Raw genomic sequence first — 17962 nt, 5'->3', positions numbered from 1 at the left:
ATACAAAGTAACTTACTTATCAATACTAAGTAACTTGTCTTTACACAAATGAGCCCGGATGCTGTTTCCTTTCGTGCTGTTGCGCCATATCCTAGAATCGCTACGTGATATCACATATCAAGAGTTTACTTGCATTGATGATTAGGTGCTGCAATATAGTCGATTCTGAAATCAATAAGTTCATCTGCCTATACGCTCCGGACAGAGTTCGTGTCCCTTCAGTACCATATTGATAGAAAATCAATTCAGCAACCATCAACCGGTTATTCTCGTCTATGTATCAAGTCTGGAGCAATTAGTCAGTGAGATAAATCCATCCAACCACCGATCTGAACTCTGTCATTTCAAAGGTGTTAAAAACTAATACAGGTCGCTTCCTCGTTTGCGCCTCTGTACGCGGTAGCGAGGCAGCGACATCTACGCCCTCATTGACACTTAACTCTAATTTCTGTGACTTTATCAGAGCAGCCGCCGTTGTGATCTGACACACGTATCAGGTATCTGTAGGCGGCGCCGAGCGCAAGTACTGGCTTAATAACACAAGGTCACAATATTTAGACATATATATGCGCTCATTCAAACGCTGTAATTTCGAGATTAACGTTGTAGATGGATTTGTTCTGACGCCTATCATGCTTTGCTGCTTTTACTACTGCGATGCAAGCTAATATAATTTAATCTGTGTGCCCTTTAACCCAGCACCACTGAGTCTTTGAGCATAGCACCCAGGCTTAATAGACTTTGACGCCGAAAATCGGAGTACGTGGCCTAGGGGTCGCGAATTCTGAATATTTGGAAAGAGAAGCAAACATCGCATTTTCGCCGATCATCTATCAACGAGGATTTTCAGTGCGCGCATCGGCCAACTAGAGAAAGAGGGACGTACGCCTGTTTGAAATCGGAGCGGATCCAGGATTTGGCATGAAGGGGAAAGAAACTCGAGCGCCACAGGCAAAAAGAGGGATGCATACATATTCTTAGAAGTGCTATCTGTGGTGGCTGATTCGGGCCATGAAAACAAAAAACCCACAGGTTGCATTTTTTTACAAACGCCTAGAAGTCGATTTATCGCGTAATAAAACGACTTTTTCTCGTTTTATCGCGGAAATCTTCGTTTTATCGCGCCAGTTTTCATTTTACCGTAGCAAGTTCGTTTGCACGCGGGATAAAACGAGAATTTCGGTTTATTGCCACGGTAAAACGAAAAATAGAGCGACAAAACAGAAATTACCGCGATAAAACGACATAAAGCGTTAAAGAGCCGTTTTCACGCGCGATAAAAGAAACTTTTCCGTTTTAATGCCGCGTTAAAACGACTTTCAGGTGTTTGTAAAAAAAGAATTGCAATGTGCGTGATATTTTTTACATGCACCGAATCAGCCACCGTGGCTATCTAACGGATCGCGATGCTTAATCGTGATAATAAGAAAATGTCAATGAAAAATGGCAAACCATTAGGATGCTACAGGTCTCGGAATTCAGGCAAAATTGACCTTTTGAGCACATAAAAAGGGCACAGGACGACCCATTTTTTCTTATGCTGATAGGCCCTTGGGGGTACAAATATATATGAAAGATCAAGATAATTGATGGAAGCGTCTTCGAAATTTCCCTTGAAAACTCCTCAAAGCATCCCAAAATAACTGGCTTCCGTCTACGGACAGACGAACGCAATAGCCCCAAATAGTCCCAATTGGACAAAAAAACAATAATTAAGAGAAATTTCCACGAGGCCATCATTGATTTATTGAACGAAGTACAAAATATACATTTTTCATTGTAGATGTATGTTTTTACCACAGCTGACTTTATATGAGTTTTACTCTCGCTTTGATAATAGGGCAGAAAAATACTGACAAAACAGTTAAACGCGAAAACGATAATAAATCTAAAGTTTCGCATACGCCTTGCGAACATCGGACATGAGGGGGGACGTGATTATACAAGTACGCCTATCAGTCAACAAATATTATGCATACCGTTACTTAAACAAGCATCTCACATTGACTGGCCATACGTGGCATCAACATTATTAGTAATCATTCACAACTGACTTCGATATTCGAGGTAGAATCAATGTTCAGTATAATACCGGTTATTAGATTTTTAAAACTATAGACATAAAACATATATGTACAGTACAATTTGTAGCAAAAATAATCCGTACGTGTATATGTGAGTTAGCAGATATATGTGCAATGTCGAACGCTACCTGATGCACCGAAAGTATGTAACAGTAGGCCTACATTATATATAATCGCTGGCATAATCTATCATTATGCTGTTTATACATATATTGAAATATCTACGATAAATTTATACCTTACAACCTAGCTATGAACTGATAAAATGTGTATCTTCCTATTCTCGGTTAAATGAATGTTAAAATACATACATTGTCTAAAAAAGTTTACTTATGACCATCGATCACACAACGGTTTAAATCTAGGGACTGGGGTTCAGAGGTAACAAAATTTCAAAACACTTGACAACAAAAAAATCAACTGATGGTTACAACAAAGCTGAATATAAATCCGGTTCAGTGATAACCGGTAAGGTGTAATTAGCAACCAGGTTAAAAAATCAATTATAGAAACGCATGTTTTATTTGTGACAAGGCCAAAATAAACTTTCCGCAAGAATAATGGAACCAAAAATACATGGGTAAATGCAAAGCTGACATGGAGGGTAAGTGTAATTGCATAGCACACGATTTTCAAATAAATACTCTGAGCTTGGTTGTAAACATGATGAATCCGTTTTTTGTTAAATTAAAGAGTATTTGGCACAATTTTGTTAAACAAAAATCGGAAGGCAATAAAAGACACCTATGCTTTTGCTATTAAACTTGCGGTAGATTCATCCCTATCCTGAGGCATTGTATGTTCATTAAATGTCTGTTCAGCTGTAATGTTCAGATCATCAATATCCCCAGCTTTCAATGTGCCAGTATTACTACCGCTTGAACTTTCTGCATATTCCGTGTCTGTTAACAACGACATTTCTTGTGTTTGGTTCTTGTCAATATCTTTGTTTGCAGATGGTTCTCTGGCAGTTTTGAATAGTGAACGGTCAAAAATAGGAGATTTAGGCAATTTGCTCACTGGCTGGGCTGAATCTTTAATTTGTGCACCACTGATAGATCTGCCGAAGTTAAGTCGAGCTTTTGAGCTTGAAGGAGTCGCCTCGTGACTTGAAATCTCCATTTGAAATATATCATCCTGCAATGAAATGTTGTGGATTAGATATAACACGATGACAGGTTGCATAGAAAAACATGGGTTTTCACCCCAAGATTCAGTCATCAAATACTTCAAGTGAAACTGAATGTCCTAGAATCATTGAGAACCCTCCACTAGGAAATAACACACACAGAAAAGATAAAGAGTGAATAAACGCATACATTGGTGCTATAGGATAAAACAAACGAATTATGTCATTTGAAGAACAGTATGCTGCCAACCAGTGGATAGAAAAGCTAGATGATTAAAGAATTTGAAATATGTATCACAAAACACATGCAAAGAAACCACATGTACGTCCATGCATACTAGAAGAACCTTACATTTCGCTCCAATCGTTGAAACGATGACCAATAAGACGCCTGAAAATTTATCGGGCAAATGATAAGCATTAAACATTCTACATTCCCATTTTAAGAACGATTTTTAATTCAAATCAAGTGAATAAAATGTGGATTAGTGGTTTTAGAAGGACAATTTTTCATCAAAACCAGAAAGTAAACTCACATCAGTTCTAGTATTACTGGGGTTTGGAGATCCAGGAGACCTAGCATTCGAGCCATCTCGAATCGACGTTTGGCTTCCTAGAAAATATGAATATTTTGTTGACATTACATGTATATGATCTGCTGAAATGATAAATCTGGATCCACGAACTGAAATATCTACCTTTTTTACCAGAATTTCGAGATACGGTCGATGTAGAACGCTTCAGAGCTTGGCGTAATCTTTCAATTTTGCCATTTTTCGGTGGCGATCCTTTCGACGAAGCGATACTGCGAATAGATTCATTCGAAGTCAATCTACGGAATCTCTGAGGTATAGGTATATCAACACTGGTGACATTCCGCAGGGTGATGTGCTCTAGTTCATTTTCAGGGATTGATCCCATCGTCGGTACATACTCTGCATCTTTACCACTTACACTGAAATAGAAAAAGTTTATTTTAAGCAACTAGAAACTTCTGTTAAAATTCCGATATGGGCTTGGAAGAAGTAAAAATTTACCAAAATAAATGCACAGTTGTATATCATAGGAAATCAATCAATATGCCTAAAACACTACCTGATATCAACAGCAGATCCTAGGTATGGCTCTGTTTGGAATTGTTCAGCAGCTGCTGTGTAAGGCAATTCAAAGTCTACATCATCCCAGTATGCATCTTTTATCAGTTCAGGGTATTCTTGATGCATTTCGTCAACGACAAGATATGATATCTGAAACGAAATCATCAGTTATGAATAAGTGAAATAAACCATGTAGTACATCGCTAAGTGTAGATAACCGAAATGTCACCCTACCTGTAGATTACGATCAATAACCCAATTTATTTCAAAGTCATCATCATCTTCCCCAAATGGGTTTACAAGAGTTTCCGCCACCTGAAGCAATAAGCGTTTTAGTTATACACACGTTAGTGCATGAAGTATTGAATATATATACGCATGTTACAGAGACTCCAACCTTAAGCCAGCCCATGTAGAAGAAAAATTGTAACAGCGTAAATACAGGAATGTACATGTCCATCCTGTGACCCTCGTAACCCTTATCACTATCGAGGAACTGCCTTCCCAGTAGACAGGATAGAAAGAAAGTATACACAGCCAGAGTAACAACCTAAAATGATAAATGTGATGAGTACCGGCAAATGTATTTTCCCAAGGCCTATATCCCAAATGCTGAGATCAAATGAATAACAAACCTGAGTATAAACTAACGGTACACTGATCCAATCGAAGCTGTACAAGTCTCCCAACAAACCACGGAATCCATTTACTTCCTGTGAAAGAAAAATGTTACTCAGGTCATCAATCTTAATAGTTTCTATCTACAATACCTATTGGATACAGTTTTTGGCAGTTAAATGATAATCATTGGAAATAGTCGAGCTCTATAAGTAAAGGACACATCTTGATTTTAATACAACTTATTGAAATCAGCAATGTAATTTTTCTGATAGCACCCCGGTATGTACTTACATCAACTAATGTCTTCACAGCAAAGTCATCTTTAATGCGGCCCTCCTTGCGGGCTCGGGTAATTAAACTCGTGGCCCATACAATAGGCACAAAATATTTACTATGCGGTGTTTTGATTTCCTGAATAATTTTCAACTCTCCTGGTAAAAGAAGACCTAGAAAAATTGAAAATAACTTCATTCATGTCATGTTTACTGTGGAATTGTATGTGATATGTGATAACAACACAAATTACACATCAACTAACCACTTTCAACAAAATGATCATCAGTCGGGAATCGTTTCTTTATTTGTGAACTGATTGCTGATAATGTCATGACAAACGCTAGATTCAAATATCGAAGAATCGTTCTCCTCATCAGACGTCCTCGGTCGTCGTGGCCGTGTAAGTGAGCGGTGACAAATATCGACATTCGATCGGGCCACGGAATCGAGCGATACTGATCCCACCATCTTTGCACAACGATCGAAACGTAAAAACCGAGAACAAATGCGACTGGAATGAGGTTGTTGAAATAATCGCAGTACATCGAAATTCGCTCGAAAACTCTGCAAATAACAAGAAAACATCAGCGTCATACATATAATCTTTAATCAATTTAGTTTATATGTCAAATCGATGAAGATGATGTAGGAGTAAAGAATTAAAACTGACTCACGTTCTTTGATATTCATTTAGACCAAACCGATATAGCAAACTTAACGAGTAATAGGCTACTAAAAATACCAGTACATCTTTCCATAGTAATTTATAAATACTGCCTTTCCATCTAGAAATATAACATGAAATTAACTACCAGGTACGCCTAATAAGTTTTTTCAAAAATTCCTAAAATTTCCATTAACAGAACATCTTACCTGGCCAAAAGCTTCAGGAAACATCCAAAGTAGCTTGAAGCTACTTCCGCAGTGTAGGTCACTGTCATGATTTAATGAGAGATCATTGAAGAAGCTGCAAAACTTTCTCCGCAAACAAGTTGATTCTAACCTTGTGGAGTATTACTGAAAGAAATAAAAGTTTTAATCATTTCATTCCTGCAAAAAACTCGACAGAATAATCAATATCTGATTCTCTTTTAGCTATGTAAATACAGCAAAAGAGGGAGAGAGACAGGAGAGTTACACAAAATAGAGCACAAAAATAGAGCACATGATAGTCATGAGAAGATTGATTGTCGATTGATGATAGAATGACCTCATTAGCCTACACACTACTACAATCATACCATCCTGTACAGATGTGTTTGTTCAAAGAGTTACTCAAGCACGATACCCTTTGCATTCGTGAATACTCTTTGAGAGACAAGTATTTTACTGCATCAAAAAATTATCCAATAGCCATTTGTGTCACTGTTGGCAATAAAATATATTTCAGATTTAATTTGTTTCTTTCTTCAGCATGTAAGTGACAGATAACTTACAAATGACGAGTTTCTTAATGAAATGATTCAAAAATTTTAACGTATCAAATAAGTATAAAAAAGGATGTCTACCCGCATTGGTGCTTATCTTATTCTTAGAGCCAATCATTGCAGAAAACAATAATAAACCCTGTTTTAGTAGGTCCTTTCATCGTGTTGATATTTACTTCCTGGTGTGTAGCGTAAAAAGACGTCACAGATATTTGAATATTTCATTTGCAAATTCCTTCAAAACATGAAATTTTTTTCAAATGAAACCATTAAGTTTAAGCATGATTCTAATATGTTACATATTTATCAAACGACGAAAGTATTTTTGTAATCACTAGTAATGGATATATTTTGACATCTGTCACTTGAAGTATCGGCGTAACATTCTAAAATGTCTGCTACGCTGACGTCCCGGTGGCTCGAAATTTTAGAAAAAGAATTCGACAAGGCTTTCGTCGACTTAGATCTGCTCTTGGGAGAAATCGATCCTGACCAATGTGAAATTACATACGAAGGGCGCCAGAAAATGACCGCTCTCAGTGCGGCATTCGCCCAACTTTGCCATAAAGCTCAGACCATTTTTCATGCCAACACCAAATTGGAGGTAGCGCCATCTAGGTTGACATTTCTAAAATTGGCCTATAAACTGCAGCATTTATATGCAATGTTTCATTCAGATGTATCTCATAAGGCCTTCACCGCCAATTGTTTGGACCTGATATGAAATTAATAGTCAAAATAGTTTAGGAGAGAAGGGGAACTGATGGCTATCTCCTGTTCTGATATTTTTAGGCCCAACATTCAGAGAAACACAAAATGTTTGCAGAAATTGAAGCTGCGAAGACGACGGCAGAAGCAGAAGTTCACAACCTTCTTTTACAACTTCACCAGGCACAATTACAGCTGTATCAGAAATCTGGCCACGATATAGACTCTGAAACAATCCAGAAACGACTGGTAAATTTTAAAATATCAAATTTTTCTTACTTTCTAAAAAAACATTTTTGTCATGCTTTATGGAGTAAGAATTGGTTGATTTTCGATAAATCAAGTCTGATTTTAATTTGATATGGGCCTGTGACTGTTACTTAAAACAGGGTTCTTACGGATCAGGGAAATAAGGGAATTTCAGAATTATTTTTCCCTGCAAGGAAAATCAGGGAATTCTGACTCTTTCCTCTAAAATCAGGGAATTTCAAAGTAGCTTGGTCATTTTCTGAAGCTCTGTTTAGTGTTTTCAGATGGCTCTCTTTTCTAATTCTAAGTTGTGAATTGCATTAAGGCATATTTTGTCACCACAAAGCTGGAATCGCGGAATAAACACTACACTGAGCTCTTGAATGTTCTATTGTTTCTATTGTTATGGTAGGGTCATTATAGGCCTAATCTTAATTATGAGAACATCAAATGACAATGTAATAGCTGATAGTAGTCTGGCCTTTGATTACTTTACAATAGTTTTTAGGGCAAGACATGGGGATTTTAATTATACTTCTATGATAAGTCCCTGAATAAATTCCATGATCATATTTTACACTAAAACGATTTCTGGCTAAAGTGTCCATGAAAATATAATTCTATAGAAGCACATTACATTTTCTAATTAAATGCAATTTTGTTTCTATTGTTATGGTAGGGTCATTATAGGCCTAATCTTAATTATGAGAACATCAAATGACAATGTAATAGCTGATAGTAGTCTGGCCTTTGATTACTTTACAATAGTTTTTAGGGCAAGACATGGGGATTTTAATTATACTTCTATGATAAGTCCCTGAATAAATTCCATGATCATATTTTACACTAAAACGATTTCTGGCTAAAGTGTCCATGAAAATATAATTCTATAGAAGCACATTACATTTTCTAATTAAATGCAATTTGCATCAAGGCTTAGTTTATTGCTTGGGGAATTATCAGGGAATTTTGGATTTCCAGATCTGTAAGAACCCTGTTAAAAGATGAAGAATGCAGATAAAGATAAACCTTCAATTTTATGCTGAATTTGTTGTAATAATCAAACCCTACAAAATACTTTTTAAGGAAGGTGAGATGGAAAAACGTAGATCAGAGGCGATGTCTCAGGCTCGACTGGAAGCCGAAGTTAAACACCTCAGACAAGAAAATCAGGAGATTAAGCAATACATACTTGCTTTGCAAGGCGAGGTTTACGGGGCGAGACTTGCTGCAAAATATCTAGATAAAGAATTAGCGGGAAGGTAACGTTTTTCTAAAATCAAACCAATAAACAACGTATGTAATTCAAATTTTTATGTATGGTTACAACCTTTGAATGATTCAATTCGTAGAATACAACAGATACAGCTGCTGGGTAGAGATATGAAAGGTGCTGAACACGACAAATTGTGGAATCAATTGGAAGCTGAAATCCATTTGCACAGACACAAAACTGTGATTCGGGCATGTCGAGGCCGTGTACCTCATAAACAGAAAACTCTTCCTCTTCCACCGGGTCATGTACGTATTGTAATTATTACCCCAAAGTCGCTCCTAAAGGAGTGTTTCTTGTGATCGAAAGATATGGTTTTCTACCTTTTCAAAAATGCTTAGGGTCGGTTCTAGCGTTATAGTGTAAATTAAACCATTACCGGTTGACTAATTGATGTATTTATCAACTGTACGGTTTATTTCTAATTTTTGAACCAACTTCACATGGAACATTTATTTGTTGAGTCCCTCATCGTGGCCCTGGTGACTGTTGAGAGGGTGAAGCCTATGATATTTTAATGTATATGCTTTAATATTGGTTCGTATGTTTTTAGAATTTCGATAATTTGAAGCGAAGACAAGGTGTCGGTGAAATTCGAACTGTAAATCTCATGAAAGACCCACAAGAAGGACTTGGCATGTCTATCACTGTATGTCCATGTCAAATATTTCGAATTTCAATTCATTTTTGTAGTTCTTTTGATTTCACCTGAATGTTTTTCTGTCTTAAAGGGAGGTAAAGAGCACGGAGTACCAATACTGATTTCTGAAGTTCACGAAGGCCAGCCCGCTTACAGGTGTAATGCTCTGTTTGTTGGTGACGCTATCCTGGCTGTAAATGGTATTGACCTTCGCAATGTCAAACATTCCGAGGCCGTGCAAATTCTTTCTCAACAGGTAAACATTTTCGCTACTGACTGGTATACCTCCCTGATAATTCTAGAACAATTGCCCCCTTGTCCTGATACCCCCTGGTGAATATAATCTTAATTTACTCATTGCATTCTTCTAAGTAGTCTGAATAATATTTATTCACTATTTCGCTGTTAATGTTACTAATTTGATAAATGAATTAACAGACATTTAGCATGTAGTTGTAAATTGGATTTGCAGCAAGGGGAAATCCAATTAGAGGTTGTATTCGTGGCTCCAGATGAAGATAGTGATGATGATGAAAACGCTGAATATGAAGACGAGTCAGGATTCAGGTTAGAAAAAATAAATTGCTCTTTTTATCGATAATAATGGAATTTCTTGCTTGAGAAACAACTGGTGTCTCGAATAAAACAATATTATCGATGTATTAGTATTTTGTATGATTTCTATATTTTGGTCTGCATTTTTCTAGATATCGTATGTATGATGAAGATTTGACGCAAACTAGTCCCGGTAAGCAGCAGGGTGTCAGTGCTGGTCCAGCGATGAATGGTAGTGTTAGTCCTGAAGTGTCACAGAATGGTCCTGTGAAGAATACCTCAGCACAGAATTCAGCTGCCACTCGTGTCAAGCATTTGTAAGTAACGGATTGTCATTTACTTACAACAGGGATAGTTAAAATACTGCAGTATAGATAACAGTTAAATAATGGGTAGATGCATCCGTATTAAAACTGACAAGATTTTATTGAGTCATCAAAATAAAAAATTCGCAGAAAAAATTAGAATTTTATATATAAGAGTTTGGTGGAAATTTATTCCATATGCAATGAAAACATCAATTTAAATTGAGGTGACTCATAGAAAAAAATTCTAAAGAATATTCTCTTAATTTTTCAAGCTGCCCGATGAAATCGATCTTGTATTAAGAGTTGTTTGCTATCTAATCTCAATAAGGATGGAAATTTTGTAGATCTGTTATCAGTTCAACCATAATTTTTCATTTCAGCTCTGATATATAGGCAGTTGATTTTAATGATTATATTATGTTTCATTGCGCTTTTTCATTATACGGAAATACAATTTCTTATCAGGTCCTGGCGTAAATGATCATCATTCATGGTAAAACATGCATGTACTCTCTTCGAAAAAGACATGGGATTTATGGAATAACGGGATTTATCTTTAATAAAATAGAACAAATAAATGGGCAATTCGGGAATTTTCTGGCTCTAAATACAGTTGGATCCGCCTTCTTCGTACCGGTCTGCTTGCCATTTGTCTTGTTTTATGAATATATTTTCACAGATGAAATTCATGTTATAGATTTGCTATTTTTCTGATCTTTGAAACATTTTTATCAGTGCTACTGAGAAAGGCGGAATCTATTGTCATATAATTATGGTGATTGGGTGTATATATATTTTATTGCGAAATCCTATTTGACTACTCCTCTCAAGGTTTTATGATATCTTAATGGCTTTCTGGTAGTGGTCAGATTTTTTGGTAAATGATGGTGGTTACAGTGTTTTTTGGGGATTTCTAGCATCCCACTACTTAGTGGCATTATATTTTCGGATTACAGCATAAGACCTTAAAATGATCTATTATGGCCGTGTGCTACTTTTGAAATATACCTGCAATCTATAGCTTTCTATTTTGGTAGAATTTTGGAAAAAATCGCTATCGACACATCCTCCTCCGGTCAAAACTGCAAGAGAAACCTGAAACTCATTCATAGGAAATAATATTTTAAAAAGTGGGACAGTATTTTCTTGTCAGCCGTTTGGAATAAGGCGTCAAATTCATCCTGTTGTGCAAATCTTATTTGATTAGATTACACGTGACTAGCAAATTATGATTTGGAAAATCAAATCTGATTTGACAAGATAAATTCGCCTCTAAACTCAGTGACTAGACCGATTACCCGTCTCTAGTATTGGATAGGCAACCAGTCTACTCGGCGATGGCACGGCCGTGGTAATTTCAAATCCCTGACGAGGGAGGGGACACTAATCGCAGAAAGAAAATTTTATTGTCGGTAAATTTTCAAGTTCTCGTGGAAGGGAAGCATTTCCGTTCAAGAGAAAAATATGTATCCACAATTTTACCAGTCGTCTGGGCAGATTAGTCAGCCGGTCCTTACATTCTGGTCTTTTCATTTTTTTTTTCAGTTTCGCCCCGAATGAATCTCCCGTTTCAAGCGCCACGACTGACGCCACTCTCAACGAAAGCCAACAACTATTAGAATCGCCGGAACCGCCACCGGTCATCGCTGCTGATCTGAAGAAAAACCTCATCGAACTTTCCGAGAGTAGCGATGTCGATTCGCATGAGTTGCTGTGCGACCGATGCGATAACGACGACGCCGCCGCGGCGACCGCGAGTGTAAACCAGGTCACGATCGATGACGTGGACTTTTCGAAACGGGTTGAAAATATACACGGGAATACTACCGTATCTACGACTAATATTAGCACTAGTTACAATGACGAACAAAGATATTAATAATGCATATTATGCGCGTATCGTATACTAATGGATACAATAACGTATATTGGATTTTCGGATACGGAAAAGCGCTCTTTATCATATGGTCGAAACTGTTGAACTCTGATGTTAAATATCTGTATATATCATATCCACCACGTTACCGCTGCGAATGCGGGATGAACACAAAAAAGTTGGTTTTTAAAAAGTTAACCGATAAATGACGCCATGCGTTTACCATGTGCAATAAACACATTTGAATACCCATGAAAAAAAAAGTAGAACTCGCTGTGTGTCATGGGAAAATCGGAAATATCAGCAAAAAGAAATTTCGCATGAATTTTTAGTGTAAAAAGATATCTGAAAGCTATGATGATATATTTCTTCATTGAATGTCTGTTTGTAAATTCTTTTTAAAACTGAAACCCTTATTCGAACTGTATAATCTATTGATCGATATTTTGATGATGTATATTTGAAGAATATTCATGCATTCCTCGCGTGTTTTTGAAGTTCGAAGAGTTGCACGAATAATGTAGCAATAGCGATATGATACCGGTAGAATCGTTTTTGTTGTGTTCATGTCCTGGGGAACCCCTCATCTTATGACATTTCTTGGAGTAAAAATGAAAATTTTTTTCTTAGAAAGGTTTGCTGGTTAAAATATTGGCGCTCATTAAACTGTATTAATATTTCTATTATTATTATCAATATTATTTTATCATGATATTGATATATATATTTCATTATAGTCTAAAAGATTATATTCAAAAAAGGATCTTATATTTTATGTGGAACGTTAGAATTTATCACATCTTTATTCCTTGTTCGTATTGGTGTCCCTTTTCTTAAAACTAACCGTGTGGTTTTACTTTCGTAAGATTTCAACTCGCTTTTAAAATGTATACAACTGTATTACATCATAGGCGCGTATAAGACCTTCCTGGCTGAACGACTGAAATTAAATCGATTTCGAGAAAAAATGTTTTAAAAGTGTATTACACGGAGTAAATATTCTGACGGATCAAAGGAGTGTTTAGATTAGAGGTCGTGTGTTTAGTGGTTTCTTCCTATCTGTCGGTACGTACATATTTATGTTTCGTCATGGCGCGAACTTCCATGGTACAGCGCATGGCTTTCGGATCGATGATGATCCATACTTCATAAATCGTATTGTTTTACTGGACGAAACGTTTTTATTGTAGAGAACGCTGCTAAGTTATTGTATGTATGTTTATTTATGTAAGTAAAGTCTTGATGGAAGTAATTGGTTAAAGAATATATTTATTATGAATACAATTCTATACTATTCTAGTTGTTGGTCGTTTTTTGCCACATGCATCGCCTTCTGTTGATAGACCTGAATTCAATAGCCGCGTGTAGACGATGTATTTAATTTTATTTGGTGATGGCTCATTTCGCTTATCACTTGGACTGCGTTCTGTAATCGTTTATCCTGGTCGTTAGTAACGTCACCTTTCTACACCACGTGAACTTTATTTCCAGAGAATGTCGACCACTCAGAAATTTATTCAATTGACCAGTTCTTCCCTGTTATAAGCCCCACGTTTTTGTGTCTTTAACTATAATTTTTTTTTATTGAATAGTTTCTCCATTTTAAAACTTTAAAATCCGTATATAATGGGGTTTAAACCTTTTTTCCAGACAGTCAAATCATTAGGGCTATGGTCAAATCATTGTTATCCGATCAAGCTCCTGACTGAAAAACGCAGCACTCGATGGTCAAAATATGAATTTGTATTAAGGAAAATGGAAAGATGCGGATTTTTCCTTTCTGATGATATTCGCTTTTCGATTCAAGTTCAAAATATCTTTATTGCTCCGTAATGACTGGTTTTATTGGTTTTATACAATAAAGAATGAAAAAAGAAAAGATTTGAAAAAAATAAAATATGAAATATGCCCAGTTCGCAAATACTTCATCTGAATTTTCACCGGATAGATGGCGATAACGGTATAAAAATCTTCTCGTTCAAAAATTCTTATCAGATATTAATCGAGATTTCGTCCTCTCTGGTAAAACCGATGCAGCTTGGTTCCCTTTTAACTACACCGTGTCTGTCCGCTATGACCGGTTAATTGGAAACCGGTGCTAAATAGTAAAAGATGCTGCCAGTAATGCTAGTACCCTCAAAGCGTAAGCAAACTTTCCAATCAATTTGTGTGTTCATTCGTCAAAAGACCGCCGTTCGATACGAGTTTTTCTTTATCGTCAAGTATATCTGTATTTCAATTATTAAACGCCAACGCGCTCGAATAAAGATCTCCGTTGTCGCCGACGCAGGTGTTATTTAAGACACGGTTTAGTTAAGGCACTTTCATCTCGGCGATAAACCTATGGGCGGATTAAGCAACCGTTGATTTAAATTCTTTTTGAAAGAGTGGGCGGGTATTCGGTTCGTTGTAACAGTCGATGAATGTGATTTGTCTGGCGCGTCTGACTCGCAGAAAATAGGAAAATATCCCCCAGATGACGTCATTGTAAATATGTCGGTTGCTAGCTGTTTTATATTCTCGTGTCGAATTCCGGATACATACGTATGAATATGTACAATATCTAGATTAACAATCTCACAATATTTTTCCTTTTCATCTTCCATCACTGTTCTCTATTTGATTCGTATTTTCCCGCTCACGAGTTTCAGGATCGTTTATTCGCTGGTGTTTCTTCAAAAAAAATATTCGACAATTCAATTTCCGGTTCAAGTCTTTTGAGTGTGGCTTTTTGATGATTAAATGATTGCACTGGAGGACATCTTTGGCTATAAGGTTTAATGGATCTAAAGAAAACCGTAAACCCTTTGGTGCTTGTTTCCCGATAATCTATAATGTGGAAATCTCCGGGTTTTTGATGCGAGATGAGACGAGAATGTGCTGCTTCGAGGCAAATTTTCAGTTGTTTTCATTCGAAGAAATACGATCGATCGAAGCTATACCCTTTCCATGACCGCGAAGGAAACAACACGGTTGTAGTTAAATTCGAATTTTGTGTTTCGCCGATTTTCCTTGCAAAACGTTCGTTTTCTGTCGTATGATGTCATCTGGTCGATTGAAACGATTTGAATGCAATCGGCGTTACTGTTGACGTCTACCTCATGCGCTCGCTACCTCAGCTCTCTGCTCTCTCTCTCTCTCTCTCTTTCTCTCTATCAGCGAATGTGTGATTCTAAACTACCCCATTACGACGCAACGTTCGGGATAAATAAATGATCAAACTCTCTGATCAATTGGAATCGTTGCATGAAAAGAAATGCCAGCGTATCGATAAGGACGTATGCAGACGTGGGACTGAAGGTTTAGACGTGCAGAAAAATTGATCGAATCACGGTTTGCCGAGTTACAACCGTTATATATTATTAGTTAAAAGGTGAGTCTTTGCAGCGGAAGTGCAAACTCCCAGCAACCGCCGTTTGGGATGAAGAAATCTAAGGTAGTGTAAGATCGAGTAGAGAATGCAAGTCACACTAGCTCGAGCGACAACAAACGGTTCACATCACTAATGCGTTTCAACGCAATTAATGGCTTTACAGTTAACGCGAAGATGCGACGGCAAAGGTTTGTGGTACGTTTTTCTAGTTGCTAAAAGACACTCGTCGTGTCGCGTGGTGGAGAATACTTGATCACCATCTGGTATTGAGGATGCGTTATTACGTGTGGGCAGTAAAAAGGAATAATGTACTCATTAAATAATTAAATCCCCGAACACGACAATTGCTTTTCATGAAGTATAGTTTCTCACAAGATTGGATACGTGTACGATGTAATTCAGCCACCTGTAGATGGTGATGACACTTCGTGAATGCTTTTCCAGAATGATCATTTGCGCGTATCGCGCCATCATTATGCTTCGATGAATTCCCCTTTAAGATGTAAAGGGTCGAAATATTATTTGTTACTGAGGGCGCGGAATTTGAGACTGCAGCACTGTCGCCACATCCATGACAGCGCTTCATGGAATCGATGTATAGTGACCTCGCGCTAAATGTGCTCCGAAATTCAGTCATGAGGAGTAGGGCATTGATTCTAAGTTGCCTGATATTATTCGTGCTTTACCTGACTCGTTTGTGTCTCAGTAAACGGAATTTCTTCTACAACGTAGAACCTCCTAGTCCGAAGGACAACTCGACGATCACCTCAAACAATAATACGATAAGTCAGAATTCGACGAATGCGACAAACAGTACAAATACAGGTTCGATTTCTTCGGAACCAGCACCGCTGGCATCTAGAACTCAGACTCCTCCGTCTACGACAACTATCGAAAACACACCTGAAAGAAAAGTTCACACACCACATCGGACAGTACCGCAGAGGAACCTCTTCAGGAAATACATATCCGACAGTACGCGACGGCTTCACCGGCGTCACACAACAGGTAAATATATAAATTATCATGTATGAATGGATAAGTGTTTGATATGCTCGTGTTTAAGTCTCTTGACAAGCGTTTTATAGTTGCTGTAAAACGCTACAAGAACTATAAAGATCAAAGATGCATTGTGTACCGTACGCAAAACATGCACGATATACACCGTTACTGGTGTGTTACCATCAGTTTCCAATCAATACACAGCGAACATGGAATAAAATGTCGATGGCCGTCGTCCTTTGTTGCATGATTCTAATTAAGCCATTTTATTGACTTAATTTGGAATGTTAGTAATTATATTTTGTTACACAAAACATACATCAGTTACGGGTACGTCACCTTCAAAGGAATTCAATACACACCTCGAGGCTGATATTCTATACGATATACACGCGGGGTTACAGCATTGAGTTTGACTACAGGCAAATTTCACCCTACTTAACCTCACGAAAGAATATGTCGAACTCGACGACTTTGACCAACTAATTCGAAATCTAAATGGCAACATGTAAAATGAACTTTTTGAAATTTGTTACGCCTTTGTGTCCGAACAGTGGTTGGATGTTATGCATTTCGTAGTGTCACAAAATATTTCAAAAAAACATCCGAGTTGAACTGTTATCCGAGTTGATCGCATCCGACTTGGGCGGAGTCTACTATATCAACGTAATTACATCATTTAGCATATCGTTTCAACATAGTATAATGTTGCAATATCGCAATCTTCCAAATCACCACCAACCCATAAGCGTTATTACGACACGAATATGCTGACTAATTATTACATCAGCGATCGTCTCATTTTCAAAAAGCCTGAAATGAGTCAAATCTTACAAGCAAATAATTACATATCAGCCATCAAATGATAGATGCTAACCGTAGCATTTTGTATATTTGTATTGTGATTAATCATATTCACCACACCACTCAAAGTTACTTTCGAAATACTGTACTACACAAGATGATCCAAACAGAAGAGTGAGATAGTAGGCGATGAAAAAATGCCTTAAATCGCAAGTAAAGATTGTACGTGTGACAAATACCTTTTGTTTAATGTATTGTATGAATTTTCGATCGAAATTTAACATGGAAAGTTAATCGTTCTATATTTTTAATTCATAAAACATTTCGTGACATCTCGTACTGCGGTATACCCTTTTCTAGATATATACATATATATGACCTGATACACGCTCGTTATTCTGTGATGTCTCCCAGAGTCGGCCCTCACACTGTTGTGTATTCCTTGATACGTGCACGTATCAAAAAGACGACATATAGAGGCATACATTATATTCACGCGAAAAAAAAAGATGTCACGTACAACAAATCACGTGTAATCAG

The 17962-nt window shown here is 37.1% G+C and overlaps 2 protein-coding genes across 4 annotated transcripts; one reads left to right on the top strand and one right to left on the bottom strand.

The window, feature by feature from the left end:
* Positions 1-1763: 1763 nt before the first annotated feature.
* LOC141903965 (bestrophin-2-like) lies at positions 1764-6804 on the bottom strand. 2 transcript variants are annotated; one of them, XM_074792387.1, is made up of 13 exons: positions 6716-6804; positions 6081-6224; positions 5882-5992; positions 5470-5771; positions 5223-5377; positions 4946-5023; positions 4708-4860; positions 4545-4625; positions 4309-4460; positions 3912-4168; positions 3750-3826; positions 3566-3604; positions 1764-3221 (listed from the first exon to the last, which is right to left on the bottom strand). In XM_074792387.1, the coding sequence occupies exons 2-13, from the start codon at positions 6146-6148 to the stop codon at positions 2829-2831; spliced, it is 1866 nt and encodes a 621-aa protein (XP_074648488.1). In that variant the 5' UTR covers positions 6149-6224; positions 6716-6804; the 3' UTR covers positions 1764-2828. The 2 variants fall into 2 exon arrangements, with proteins under 2 accessions (XP_074648488.1, XP_074648496.1); XM_074792395.1 differs by lacking the exon at positions 3566-3604.
* A 221-nt stretch (positions 6805-7025) lies between these two features.
* On the top strand, positions 7026-13487 carry LOC141904713 (Golgi-associated PDZ and coiled-coil motif-containing protein-like). 2 transcript variants are annotated; one of them, XM_074793363.1, is made up of 10 exons: positions 7026-7238; positions 7427-7591; positions 8678-8853; positions 8944-9112; positions 9418-9513; positions 9596-9760; positions 9977-10071; positions 10212-10376; positions 10833-10860; positions 11913-11977. In XM_074793363.1, the coding sequence occupies exons 1-9, from the start codon at positions 7026-7028 to the stop codon at positions 10846-10848; spliced, it is 1260 nt and encodes a 419-aa protein (XP_074649464.1). In that variant the 3' UTR covers positions 10849-10860; positions 11913-11977. The 2 variants fall into 2 exon arrangements, with proteins under 2 accessions (XP_074649464.1, XP_074649457.1); XM_074793356.1 differs by lacking the exon at positions 10833-10860 and having other exon boundaries at positions 11913-13487.
* The last annotated feature ends 4475 nt before the right edge of the window (positions 13488-17962 follow it).

This window comes from Tubulanus polymorphus, chromosome 1 (assembly GCF_964204645.1).
Source record: "Tubulanus polymorphus chromosome 1, tnTubPoly1.2, whole genome shotgun sequence".
Taxonomy (NCBI): domain Eukaryota; kingdom Metazoa; phylum Nemertea; class Palaeonemertea; order Tubulaniformes; family Tubulanidae; genus Tubulanus; species Tubulanus polymorphus.
The sequence above is the reverse complement of the archived record's forward strand: the minus strand, read 5'-3'. Positions and strand labels throughout refer to the sequence as shown.